General features: G+C 36.0%; 1 protein-coding gene across 1 annotated transcript in view; it reads left to right on the top strand.

The window, feature by feature from the left end:
* Window positions 1-14,794, top strand: part of LOC127641075 (R3H domain-containing protein 1-like) — a 47,012-nt gene that overhangs the window by 13,668 nt on the left and 18,550 nt on the right. The window contains 11 exon segments of the mRNA XM_052123839.1: window positions 4,954-5,083; window positions 5,232-5,310; window positions 5,956-6,015; window positions 6,568-6,708; window positions 6,806-6,914; window positions 7,098-7,193; window positions 7,470-7,498; window positions 7,612-7,665; window positions 7,830-8,047; window positions 12,569-12,847; window positions 13,452-13,615. Coding sequence (XP_051979799.1) covers window positions 4,954-5,083; window positions 5,232-5,310; window positions 5,956-6,015; window positions 6,568-6,708; window positions 6,806-6,914; window positions 7,098-7,193; window positions 7,470-7,498; window positions 7,612-7,665; window positions 7,830-8,047; window positions 12,569-12,847; window positions 13,452-13,615 — 1,359 coding nt within the window.

Raw genomic sequence — 14,794 nt, 5'->3', positions numbered from 1 at the left:
TAGGTTTCTTACCAGTTGTGGTTTTCTTGTCGTTTCTCCCAAAGACAAACTCCGCTGTGATCGGCACCATGTTGTTTTGTCACATGACTACGTACGTCGAAAGTTGAACCCTTTACTGACAGCACAGAGTCTCGTGAACTGAGATCAGTTGGTTTAAATTCAATTCAATTATCCGTTGTGTATAGCAAAGTCAAAATACAACTTCCGCGCATGCTTACACGGGGTCAGGATACAGCCAGAGTACACCAACGAATGAACCGATAACAACCAAAATTTGAATGAATCGATCAATCTATATTTAATCATTTGATTGAACTAAAGTTTACACAAAATGTTTTTTATACAAAAGATATTACACAAAATTGAACTAAAATGTGAAATATCTGTATTTCTTACATTATAGCTGGACGGCAGAATTCGTTTTTATTCAAAAATGTTTACACAAAATTTTATACAAAATGCAAAGTGCTATATTTACAAGATGACAACTATTTTTAATCATTACATACAGTACATGTGTTGTTTCACATGCTATTTTTTAAAACATATTATTCAGTACATGCTAGTAAAACGGTATGCAGTAAGCATTATACTAGTTTTCCATTCCAAACATAGCCTGTGTGTATGCATGACGATTATCACGTTGATTTACAGTTATCTGCCCCACCAGCTGGAGTGCGCCTCATAACAGTAACGTTGTCAATCCGTCAGCACTGCTCTTAGTTATTGAGACACATACGTGTGTGTTTCAAGTCGATTTTGTGTGTACATTTAATAGAGCTATGAGTTTATTGAAGGTGTATGTGTGCATCCCCAATGCAGGATTGCATTCATCCATCCTCAATACCAAATACAATTTTCCTGTCTCAGCTGCCGAGCTCAGTGGATTGCTGTAATTGCCTGTTCTTATCCAAACCCCATTTTTGTTCTATTTATTAGGTTAGCCTGCAGCTTAGAGCCGCTATTAGGAAAGCAGAGCTCGCCGCATGCAGTCAACACCATCACCAATTTGTATCTGAGGCTGCAACTGTTTTGCGTATTTGTTTGTATTTTGTTTTGGTTATTAATACTGATGTCCGATAAGCATTTTCTTGACATAGAGCTGTGTGGTACAATCATATATCAATATATTGTGATTTGTTTGTCTCACGACATTGCATCAATACTTAAGTGTGCAATTTTTGCGCTACTAGCCTCACCAAACAAAAATAATGATAGTTTCAAACAGGTTTCCCCGAATTCTCCCCTTGTCTGCTAGTGGTCAGTTCAAAAGTGCTTCATATCACGTGAGAGGTCTCTTCCGTGGATTTGGCACAGGTTCAATCCCGAACCGATTACAGAATTGTGATGCATTGCGTTATATTGTAATGTGTGTTTTCTATCATGATGCGTATCGTATTCTGAAGTAGTTGGCGATTCCAAAGTAAGCAATCGGTTTGCTCGGCAGCCATTTTGTAGTTACTAGGATCACCAAACAAAAATAATGATCTTTTTGAACAGGTTTTCCAAACATGTCTGCCATTGCTCAGTTCAAAAACGTATCGGATCATGCGAGACATTTATTAACCAACTCAGTCGTTAACATGCAACGGGTCTATTTCGCGATTTGTTTATGGAATCTTGATGTATTTTTCTGTTTTAAAGTGCGATATATATATCTATATATCAACGTGTATCGCAAGTTTGTTGGCGTTTCCAAATTAAGGCAGTTGGTTTGCTTGCCGGCTGTCTTAGCAATGCTCTCTATTTGCTATTTTCTAGTAATGCAGGTACAACTACTATTTATTTAGTTGGCGAAAGACAAAAAAAACTGTGCAAACACTCCCCTTGTCTACCATTGGTCGGATAAAAAAACCAATGAAATTGTGTGAGTTTTAAAATGTGATGCATTCTCTCGCACTGACATGCAACGCGTATCTTTTGCGTATTTGGCACAGTTACAATTGCGATTTAATTACGAAATCGTCATGCAGGTACAAATATTGTTCATTTGAATGCCGAAAGAGAGAGATCTCAAACTATTTGTCAAAAATCTGTAAAAATTTTGAGACAGTTGTATCATTAATTGTGCGAACACTACACTTGTCTACCATTGGTCGGTTAATAAGCAAATGAAATCACGCGATCGTTATAAACTGTGATGCAGTCTCTCTTGCTGAGGACATTCGACAGGTAGCTTTCGCTGATTTGGAACAGTTTCAATTATGATTTTTTTACGAAATCGCGATGCATTGCAACATTATTATTTACAATATGTCTATCATGATGTGTGTTGTTTCGCAAGGTAGTTGGTGTTTCCAAAGTAAGGCAATTGGTTTGTACAGCTGCCATCTTAGCCATGTCCTCTGGCTGATATTTTCGAGTGATGTAGGTACAACTACTATTTATTTGAATAATAAAAAGCTGAAATATCCAAAACCATTTGGAAAAAATCTGTGATTCCAAAATCAGAGATACATTGGTGTCATAAATGGTGCCCCTCAAATGATCCTTCCAATGCACGTTCTAGAGGAAAAATAAGATGATAATTTCATTGCCATTTCTCAAAAAATGTCTCCTCATACTGTCAACACCCTGACCTTTCGTGAAACCTTTTTATGCAAATTGTGATGAATGCAACTAAAATGGATCACATTTATTTCCTTCAAACGGCCTTGCTTTTTAAAAACGTTTTATGATTGATTCGACTGCTTTTTTTATAAAATCGGAAGTCACTTAGTGAAAGAGCAGTCGAGAAAATAAGAATACTAGGTCTTTGTGGATGAACGAATGTCCTTAATCAAGTGTATGTCCTTGAACGAGACTTCCTCCCAGAGGAAAGAGGGCCTCTATTCATAGACTTTTCTCCTCTCTTTGTATCCTTTTTTTCCCCGTCTCGCTCTTTTACAAGCTTCTCCGTCACGATCTATCTGTTTGTCTTCTGTCTTACTGTACCTCGTGTTGTATGATGTTTTTGTCCTCATTTAGGAGGCTGGACAGTTCTTTCAGGGCGTTCTTTTTCTTTGGGGGACAGTGAAGGACAGAATCGGAAGGAAAAAAAGAAAGTGAGATGCAAAAAGAGAAAAAAAAAGTCAATAAAAACAATTTAGTTGAGAATAGCTTGAAATTCACCCAAAAATAAAACCTAGTTTATGTTCTAAACCTGATTTTCTTTCTTCAGTGGAACACAAAAGGAGATGGGCCAGAATGTTCATGCTGCTTTTTCCCATTCAATGGAAGTGAATGGTGACTAGAGGCCTGTCTTGCTCTAAAAACGACAAAACACGCCATAAACATAGTCCATTTGACTCTGTCGCTATATACTTCTATTTTTAATTGAGAAGGGGTTCTGTGTTTGAGTCACTACTGTTCATTTGGCTGGAGTGTCTCTCTCTCTCTTTTTTCTTTCGAATTTTTATTTTTTTTTAGCATCAGAGTGAAGGATCAGGGAATGATAGAGTCCAAATCTCACAGAAGGGCAGAATGATCGCATAACCTCCACAATCCTTCATGTAGCTCAACGGGAGTTTGTAAATCCCATTCATGAAATATGCATTCATGTGCTGTAGAAGCGGCCAAATACCCTCTAAACCTGTAACCCATGAGCCTAAATAGATTTACTATATTGACATCCAAATATATTTATATACATTGATATTATTATAATCTGTGCTTCTTTCCATTTTATCATTTTTTGGCACCATTCTGAGTAAATTTGTGAGACTGTTTTGTGTGAAAATCCCAAAAATTCTCAAACCAGCCCATCTGACACCAACAATCATGCTGTGGTCCAAATCACTTGAATTCATTTTTTTCCCCATTCTGATGGTTGATATGAACTGAAGCTCCTGACCCGTATCTCCATGATGTTATATATTGCACTGCTGTCACACAGTTGGCTGATTAGATAATCAATCGGGGGACCTACACAATATTAGGCAGGTGGTTTTAATGTTGTGGCTGATCGGTGTATATTTTTCTGTATTATAAAAGTATTATGGACAAATATCGGCCGATATAGCCTATTACCAATCTAACCCTAACACTATGATTGTTTTGGTAGCAGAGCATAACAGATTTGTTTTTTGTGCATAAAGTTGTTTGAACAAAAATGTTAAATGTGTAAAGTTTAATTGAACCTATTTTTATGATGATAGTAGTTAAGTGTGGAGGAAGTTCTTTTATTACTTGAAATCTCAAATTGGCCTCATTTTGGCCGATATATCGGTTTGCTCCTAAAACAAGTCTAGAATTAGGATTTGTTTTTGTGTTTAAACAAAGTGTTTGAATTGTAGTTTAGACCTTTATTTGTCTGTATTGATGATCATTTTTTCTTTATTGCTAATTATTATTGCCATATATCAGCCGATATATCGGCCTACCACTAATCCAAACCTAAAACTATGATTATTTTGCTGGTTTTTGCAAAGCATTGTGAATGTTCTGACCAAAAAGTTGTTTGAACAAAAGTTTGTGTAATGTTTGGTTTAGCTTTTCTTTTTTCTTCTTTTTTTAATTGTGATCATTAAATGAGGAGGCGGCAATTCTTTATTACATGAAGTTCTATACAAAAAGTTTTTTGAAAAAAAAAAAAGTTTATGGTGTAATGTTTGAGCTTTTTTTCTTTATAATCGTTAAGTGAGAATAGGCAGGTCTTTATTACTTGAGATAATAACAAAGTCTTTAAATTCTGTTTACTAAGTATTTTAATCAGACGACTCTAATTAGCTGCAACAAAGGGCAAGAGATCGCAATGAGCTTATAATTGCTCTTCTTGATGATAAAAAAAAAGTGTTTTTTTTTTTAAATCATAAATACCTAAATGAAAAGTTTTATTGATAACCAAGGAAATGTTTTTTTATGATATTTAATGTGAATTGATATTTAAATGTGTCTATATAAACAAATACATTTTTTTTGTTATTATTATTATTATGTTTTTTCCTAAATGTCTTATTTTCTATGTTTTAACAGGAAAAGATTCATATCGAGCTCTGCCAGTCTTTTGAAAAAGATGAAACACCCATCAAAAATGAGGACAGTGAGAAAATCTTGGAAAAGACAGAGAAAACAGACCGACTGTCCAAGAAGACACTCTCTCGAGGTGTGTGTGTGTGTGTGTGTGTGTGTGTGTGTGTGTGTGTGTGTGTGTGTGTGTGTGTGTGTGTGTTTTGGCAGCAAAGGTGTTTTCTCACAGTCCAGATGGAGGCGACAGAATGTGTGTATTGAATCTCTCTCTCCCTCGCTTTCAGATCCCAGTCAGGAATACACAGACTCCACGGGTATAGACCTCCATGAGTTTCTGGTCAACACGTTGAAGAACAACCCCAGGTGTGTGAAAATACCCCCCACCATCTCATTAACACACCCACTACTTCTACTTCTGTTGGATCATTGATCTTTTTGCATCTGAGTTTTTCCTCCTCCATTAATACAGTACATTCAAAGCAGAACTGTATTGCTATTTCTGAAATATTCTGGTTGGGGTTTGTTCTTAAGCCTTAACCCTAAGGGGCCGTTCACACAGAACATGTTTTTGTGTTTAAAAAAAAAGATGCAGCACAACAAATAAAACAATGCAGTTGTCTTGATTTGCATTCAAGTCTTTTTACTTAACACACCACCTAAGATTGCTGCACACCTGCGTGAGACACTGAAACACAGGGAGATGCACCACTATGGTCAAAGATGTCCGTCTAGTGCATGTTTACATAGAACAACAGAGCAGATGGACACAATAGTGTGTTTGGTTTGTACTTGGTGTGCCCCTTAGTGTTAAACTAATTAATTCACCCAAAAGCGCTTGTACAGACTCCATTACGACGTTTTGTAGATAATTACTGTCTTAGACGTCCTTTCGATGTTTGTTATTTGTAAATGATTTTGTACTTCATCCTTTGTACCTTTTAGTTTTTAATGTGACTTCTGCCTTTCGTCTATCTGATGAGCTGAGATAAATGTTCACTGTTCTTACAGGGACAGAATGATGCTGCTGAAACTTGAGCAAGATATTTTGGACTTCATTAGTAACATCGAGTAAGTAGAGCCAAAAACAACAGAGTTGGGGGTTATTTTACATTATTTAGTTTTTTGACATGACAAGCATCATTATTAAAACATATTAAGTAAAAATTCTCGGTTATTTTTTTCCCTTAATATTTGCGCATTATAATAGACTATATAATGCTGGTCAGGCTAATTAATTTGCTGATATTTTAAAGTTTATACATTTGTTGACAATAGATATGCAGTATAATGAATAATAATAATATTTTTAAATATATATATATATATATGTATATTTTGAGTGAAAGTTTTGACTGGAAAAAAAATATTTGAAATAAAATATTTATTTTACACTGCTTATTTTAGCTTGTGTAGGTCTTATTTGTTATTATTAAATGGTATTTGTATATTATATTGGTCATTGTCCTTCCTACACTCTAGATGAAATAACTGCCATTAAAATATATAGTCGGCCTCTAATACATAGTGTAATCTGAACAAAATTTTATATTGTTAGTTACATTTTTTTATTGTTTTATATAATTTCTTTTTAGAAATTAGAAGTTGTGTTTTTTCTCGCAGAAGTCAGAGGAGGAAGTTCCCCCCGATGACGTCATATCACAGGATGCTTCTCCACCGTGTGGCGGCATATTTTGGATTGGACCATAACGTCGATCCAACTGGGAAATCAGTAATCATCAACAAAACCAGCAATACCAGAATGTATGTCTGGACTAATGATTTCTTAGCTTGACTTCTGCTCTCATTATCTTCTGTTTTGAAAGTTTTATTTGAGCAAATGCTTCATTCTTTCTTCTAGACCGGATCAAAAGTTTTCTGAGCACATTCGAGATGATAAAACAGACGATTTCCAAAAGCGGTACATATTAAAGAGAGATAACGCAAGCCTGGACCACGATGATGGCAGGGTAAGAAATAACAATGCTTCAGTAATCTACTGGACGTTAAACTCAACAAACAATTATTTAAAATGTATTTATTACATTTGGAAAAATCTCATTAAAATAATGAAACAAATATAGTGATCGGATATGGTAATAATACGCCAGTGCTTCTAGATAAACTGGCTAAGTGTGTGTGTTTGTGTTTAGCTGCGAATGCGTCTTAAGGACGACAGACGGAGTAAATCGATAGAGGAGAGAGAGGAGGAGTACCAGCGAGCCAGAGACAGGATCTTTGCTCAAGACGTGCGTGTCCGCATCAAATTACAACAAAATGTAGATTTAACATGTTATAACTACTTTATTAATGTGTATAAACGTGTTATATCTATTTTATAAAATGTTTATAAATCTGTTATAAATGTGTTTATTCCTTAATTTGATATATTTATTCAAATATATTTGATAAATAAGTGTTAATTGTTTAGTTCAGTAATATGTTTAATTTAAAGCTAAATTGTCTTTCTATAATGATGCAAAAGTTACAAATGTTATGTTTTGTTCATGTTTTTTTACTTGCAGGGGCAAGAACAGTTCCTGTTTGATAAAAGGTAAAAAAAAAATTAAAAAAATCTATATGGCACATAAGCAACATTTTTAATGATGTAACACCTTTTATTTGCATTCTTTGTGATGTCATTTGTTGTTTTGCAATTAACACTAGAATCCAAGAGGACGTGACTTTCATTAACACTCAACAAAGACGGCAAATATTTAGGTAAATCTTTATTAAGTACTACATTTATTAGCTTAATTAAGTGCTGTTTACTAGTCTGTTGGAATAATCACCGTTCTGTGTGCCATACAGATTAGTATTGCACTTAAGTAAAAAATCCCATAGTTTGTTTATCGCGGGCTTAAATCTGTTTGTGTTTAATGCAGACTGAGAGATGGGCACTCTGAAAACAGTCATCAGAGCAGCTCTGAGAATGAAATGAAGTATTCGGACCCTCGGCCATGGAGCAGCACAGATTCTGACAGTTCCCATAGGAACCTGAAGCCCGCCATGACCAAAGCCAACAGCTTCAATGGCATCAGTCTGCTGATACGAGGGGACAGCACCGCTAGCAGCAAGAGCACGGGGAAACTGTCCAAAAACGGTAAATAACACTCACACACACACACTTTAAACTAGTTAAATAAATGGGTACTTCTGTAGTGATGCGCTGAAATACACATTTTTGCATTTTCCGATGGTAGGTAAATGTATTTTATGAAACATTAGAAAAAAAACAAAGTCCCTTATTTTCTGAAAAAGTATTTTTGGTTCCCCCGTGATCCCTTTGTCTATCCCTAATGAAAATGAACCATAGTTTCAATACAGTAGTCATAGTTGAACTATGGTTTTTGTAGTAAAACCATTTTAACCGCAAAATTTACCATGGTTTTACTACAGTAACTAGTGGTTGATCGATTTTTATTATATTGACCAAGTTAAAGTTTTGTGTGAAATACACACAAACCATGTGGATTTACCATGGTATCCATCATGAAATGACAATTAACTGTTTAACTGTAGTTAAACTGCAATAATTATGCCTAGTAAAAAGGTTTGTGGCAAGAACCATGGTTTAAAAACCATGGTACATGTTTCCCCCGGAATAACCATGGTAACCATACCATGATGAATTTTATACTTACTGTGGTTTTATTTCAAAAACTATAGGTCAACTATGTTTACTGTAGTAAAACCAGGGTAAATTATCATAAGAGATGGATAAAACTATTGCAATGGAACGCAAAACCGATTCCGAGGGAACGCAAAACCGATTCCGAGGAAAAGTAAACCGATTCCGAGGAAAAGTAAACCGATTCCGGGGGAAAGTAAACCTATTCTGAGGGAATGCAAAACCGATTCCAGGGGAAAGTAAACCTATTCTGAGGGAATGCAAAACCGATTCCTAGGGAAAGTAAACCTATTCTGAGGGAATGCAAAACCGATTCCGGGGGAAAGTAAACCGATTCCTAGGGAAAGTAAACCTATTCAGAGGGAATGCAAAACCGATTCCTAGGGAAAGTAAACCTATTCTGAGGGAATGCAAAACCGTTTCCGGGGGAAAGTAAACCTATTCTGAGGGAATGCAAAACCGATTCCTAGGGAAAGTAAACCTATTCTGAGGGAATGCAAAACCGTTTCCGGGGGAAAGTAAACCGATTCCGAGGGAAAGTAAACCTATTCCGAGGGAATGCAAAACCGATTCCTAGGGAAAGTAAACCTATTCTGAGGGAATGCAAAACCGATTCCGGGGGAAAGTAAACCGATTCCGAGGGAAAGTAAACCTATTCCGAGGGAATGCAAAACCGATTCCTAGGGAAAGTAAACCTATTCTGAGGGAATGCAAAACCGATTCCTAGGGAAAGTAAACCTATTCTGAGGGAATGCAAAACCGATTCCGGGGGAAAGTAAACCTATTCCAAGGGAATGCAAAACCGATTCCGAGGGAAAGCAAAACCGATTCCGAGGGAAAGCAAAACCGATTCCGAGGGATCGCAGAGCCGATTCCGAGGGAACACAAAATTTATTGAAAAGAAATGCATAGTTTTTTGTGAGAGCGCAAAACTATTTCACAAAAGAAATTTCCTCCATGTTCTCTAAAGGGCTCTGTACAAAGCCAGTATCATGTCTGACATTATAAATATATGTGTCGTTTACTGATCGTATATTTATGGACTTTTATTTTTTATCAATATCAAGATTTTAGTTGAAATGTATACAAATTTATAAGGGAAAGTGTATATGTGAGGGGTCCTGTAACATCCGGTGTGACAAATAAATATTTACAAAAATTCCATCTTAATAATATGATATAATAACTACATGCATAATAATTATTTATCTAATAAGAATTAGAATAATGATGTTTGAAATAGTTTTAGGTGGATTATAGCATGTGTGGTGTTTACTGTTTTGCCTGCAGTGTTTGTAACAACACAGTAATCCTACAGTTCAACTTTATTAGAAGTGTGTAAAGACCTTATTTACTGTCTTTATGCATAGTTTTTTACTTTTGACAATGTCCCTAAATGAAAGTTTTAACTGATTTACCTAACTTATAGCGATATTATTCAATAATTTGTCCCCAGAAGTATCGCTAAATCGGAAACGTACTTGCACACGTTAAGCAGCAGTGGTACATGGTAGTAAAAAATACACACAGATACAAAAGCATGCACTAAACTGAAACGATTTTTATCTTCAAGACCATCTCAGTCCTTTTTCCCTTTCATTGATTTGTTCTTTTTCCCGTTCTTTGTGGAAGATTGTTTTATGTTGCTGCTTTTACCGTTCATGCTTTGAGTAGCGATGCATTGTGTGTGTGTGTCTTGTGGAAAGCTCCTCTTTTCAACCATTTCAAATCTATCAAGGAAAAGCAAAGAGAGAACACATCTGTATTCAGAGCCATCTGCTCTTTATATTCATTGGTTATTTATGCTTTGCCATTTAGAAGCTCAAGGAGCCGCAGCCAATATATATTTAATATTTAATGTCTCTCTGTCCCTTTCAGCAACCTCTGGGCCTCTCCATTTGTCCGGTTGCATTTAAACAGCCCCCTGAACTATCATAAAGGATTTCTGGGTGTTATGTTGTCTTATTTCTAGATGTAAAAATACTAGGCTATAGCTAAACTGTACCAATATGGCTTTCAGACATGCAGCAATTTTTTTTAGTTTTTTTGGCATGATTCAAATTAATTTAGTTGAAATCCAGTACTTGCAAACCTGATTTAAAATGAGATGTTTAGACATCGATATTGTAGTCTGAACACAGTCAGATTATAATTTTAGATGCAAGGCATATAAGTAATATAGAGCACATTATTGGTTCAAATTCACTTTGGTCACTTTTTGCCATATACAAAACTAGATAGCATTTGATATGTAGTGAATAGTAAATAAGCGAGTGGTTTCGAACGCCACATATGTACAAATACTGTAATGCCTCTAACGCTTATGTTGTCCCATGTGCCCCATCAGTTACAGTTACAGACACATTACTATGGCAACCAATGTAGATACTAGAGATTGAACGATATGTACCTTGTTTTTTTTTTTTAACAACCAATATGGATTATTTTTATATTTACATTTATGAAATCCAACATGCATAACAAATATTAAAAAAAAATTGCTATTTATGCCTTTTTGCACAAAAGTAACTAAATAATCATTACACTACAACAATAGAAACAGTCGCATTAGCCTATAAATCATTTAAGATTTATTACTATATTAGTATTAATAAACATTTTAATAATATAATATAAATGTGTTATTTACAATAATATATTCATACAAAATATTTGCATAATATACATGAGTGTTTGTGTATACAGTATGAGTGTGTGTGTGTGTATATATATATTTGCATATACATGTATTATTATTAATTTGTATTTAAATTATGAGAGAGAGATACGCATGTAAATATTTACATATATATACACACACACACACACACACACACACAGTGGCCAAAAGTTTGGACTAATGGCAAGGTCAAAAATGCCAAAAAAGAAACTTTCTCTAGAAACTCGTCAGTCAATCATTGTTTTGAGGAATGAAGGCTATACAATGCTTGAAATTGCCAAAACACTGAAGATTTCATACAAAGTTGTAACTACAGTCTTCAAAGACAAAGCACAACTGTCTCTAACAAGAAAAGAAAGATACGTGGAAGACAAGATGTACAACTAAACAAGAGGATAAGTACATCAGAGTCTCTGGTTTGAGAAATAGCGATAGAGCGAGAAAGAGCGATACCCGCTCAACACCAGTTTCATGTACAACAGTAAAGAGAAGACTCAGGAGGCCTTATGGAAGAACTGCAGAGAAAAAGCCACTTAGGAAACAGAAAAACAAAAAAGAAAAGGTTCGAGTGTGCAAAGAAACACAGACATTGGACAACAGATAATTGGAAAAGAGTGTTATGGATCTTAACCCCATTGGGCTTTTGTGGGATCAGCTAGACTGTGAGGTGTGTGAGAAGTGCCCGACAAGACAGACACATCTATGTCAAGTGCTACAGGAAGTGTGGGGTAAAAGGTCACCAGAGTGTCTGGACAAACTGACAGCTAGAATAACAAGAATCTGCAAAGCTGCACATGGAGGATTTTTTGAAATATCTTTGAAGAAGTATTAATATATGCATTTCAAATTGTATATAAAGTATTTGTAAGCTCCGACTGCATAGATATTGTTTTAAATATTGTTTAAAAGCATTGTTAAATCCGATCAGCGGTTGATCTCTAGTAGATACACTGGTTGGGCTGGGTGGTATGATGGTTAAAACAGTGCAATGGTACAATAAAACAATTCTGCCACACTGTTTATTTAATGGTAAATCTATGACTAGACCAAAATTGGTTGCTAAACAGTAACCCTAGTAATCTACAATTCGGCATCTAGATGGTAACCTTGGCAATCTTGAAGAACTTGAACAGATTTATCTTTGGGTCTGTGTTTGGAACTCTGTGCATTGTTTCCTGTCATCTTTTTTGCCCCGCCCATCTGCATCCACTCCCGCACATCAGCCCGCCCACATCCATTACATCGTCTACCACACTATATCTTTCAGTAAAACCTCTTTCGCTCTTCTTTTCTTCCGTTACTTCCTCCTTCAGGTTCTGACTCCTCTTGTAGCGTAGGTTCGTCCTCTGGGTCACTCTCTCGGCCTGCTCAGCTGTCGTTACCTGCCCCTGTTCTACCCCAGCCTAGTCAGGTCTTTACAATGGCCCCTGCGGTGCCTCTTCCAGCTGCGCCCATCGGCGGCAACACACCCACCCCAGCTCCTCAGAGCTTGACTACTAACTCAAACATTAATACTAATGCTAGCTTCTACATTGTTCCTCTGGATACCACCGCCATTCCACCAGGCAGTGTGCTACTCAATCCGCAAACAGGTGGGTGTCACCTGACCGACACGACCTGCACTAATACGTTTTTGGTTGAAAACGTTTTCGAAAGTCTCTGAGAAAAAACCCTTTCCTGTGTGGATAAGAGGCGTATACATGGCAAAATCAATGCGCTTTTCAACCTAAAACATATTAATGTAGACTATTAAAATGTTTGTGCAGTTATGCATGTACAATTTTCCTTTTTTATTTTAACTGCTATAGGTTAAGACTTTGTGTTTTACTCACAATACTTACTGCCAAATTAACTTTTCCAACTAATTCATAACTATTTCTTTGATCAAGTGGAATTGAATTACTAATAAGCCAATTTAAAGAAGTGTTCTGGGTTAAATGCTGGCTGTGCTCTATGCCACATTCTTTCAATTTATCACAGAAAATTACGACTTATTCCTCTTTTTGTAAAAACAAAACCGGATTGACTTAATCTCCTATGTTTAAGTATAATCGTTTGTTATCGCTCGAACGATTGGTAATCATAGATTGTACATAATTATTCCGTTTGCCATTTAGATTTCCATTTCTTTTTGGGTGCTTTAAACACATAGTGTGTGTATTTGTTATAAACTTGTGCTTTGTGTTGATTCCACAGGTCAACCTTTTGTTAACCCAGATGGCAGCCCGGTGGTCTACAACCCTGCCATGACGTCCCAACAGGGGCATGGCCAACAGCCCATGAGTCTTCATCCTCCCCCTCCACCTCAGCCTCTTCCACCTCCCCCTCAACCACAGCCAGCCAATCACCTTCTTGCACAGGTCAGTAAACTATCCATCCAGCCACCTCATTGGTTCACACTTAGTATTCAGATTCAATGAGGTGAAAGTGTTGCATGTACTGTGAATTAAAATGAAGGATGTACAATATATCGGTGGCCACATTGGTATCAGTATTGGCAGCAGAAAATATCAGCCTTTATTTTTACTTTTATCCCTACTTGAGGTTAAATTGTAGATTGGACCTTTTATTATGAACTTAGTGTCATTTTGTTTGGTGTTTTGGTTTGTGTTTTGTTTTTAGTTTTATTTGGTGTTTGGTTTCTTTGGTTTTGGTTTTTGTCATTTCATTCGTTTTTTGTTTCTTTTTGCTTTATTTGGGGGAGGTTTTGTGGATTTTTTGGTTTTGTTTATGAATTTTGTTTGATTTGTGTTTTTTGTGGTTTGTGTTTTTTTGATTTTGGGTTTGTTTGGTTTTGGTTTTTGTGGTTTGTGTGGTTGGTTTTGGTTTGTTTGGTTTTGGTTTGTGTTGTTGGTTTTGGTTTGTGTGGTTGGTTTTGGTTTGTTTGGTTTTGTTTTTTTTTGTTTGTGTGGTTTGGTTTTGGTTTGTGTTGTTGGTTTTGGTTTGTGTGGTTGGTTTTGGTTTGTTTGGTTTTGGTTTTTGTGGTTTGTGTTGTTTTGGTTGTTTTGGTTTGTGTTGTTGGTTTTGGTTTGTGTTGTTGGTTTTGGTTTGTGTTGGTTGGTTTTGGTTTGTGTTGTTTGGTTTTGGTTTGTTTTGTTTGTGTGGTTTGGTTTTGTTTGTGTGGTTTGTTTTGGTTTTGGTTTGTGTGGTTTGGTTTGTTTTGTTTGTGTGGTTGTTTTGGTTTGTGTGGTTTGGTTTTGGTTTGTGTGGTTTGGTTTGTTTTGGTTTTGGTTTGTGTGGTTGGTTTTGGTTGTTTTGGTTTGTGTTGTTGGTTTTGTTTGTGTGGTTGTTTTGGTTTGTGTTGTTTGGTTTTGTTTTGTTTGTTTGGTTTTGGTTTGTGTGGTTGGTTTGTGTGGTTTGGTTGTGGTTGGTTTTGGTTTGTGTGGTTTGGTTTTGGTTTGTGTGGTTTGGTTTTGGTTTGTGTGGTTGGTTTTGGTTTGTGTGGTTTGGTTTTGGTTTGTGTGGTTGGTTTTGGTTTGTTTGGTTTTGGTTTGTGTGGTTTGGTTTTGGTTTGTTTTGGTTTTGGTTTGTGTGGTTGG

This window comes from Xyrauchen texanus, chromosome 50, assembly GCF_025860055.1.
Source record: "Xyrauchen texanus isolate HMW12.3.18 chromosome 50, RBS_HiC_50CHRs, whole genome shotgun sequence".
Taxonomy (NCBI): domain Eukaryota; kingdom Metazoa; phylum Chordata; class Actinopteri; order Cypriniformes; family Catostomidae; genus Xyrauchen; species Xyrauchen texanus.
The sequence above is the reverse complement of the archived record's forward strand: the minus strand, read 5'-3'. Positions and strand labels throughout refer to the sequence as shown.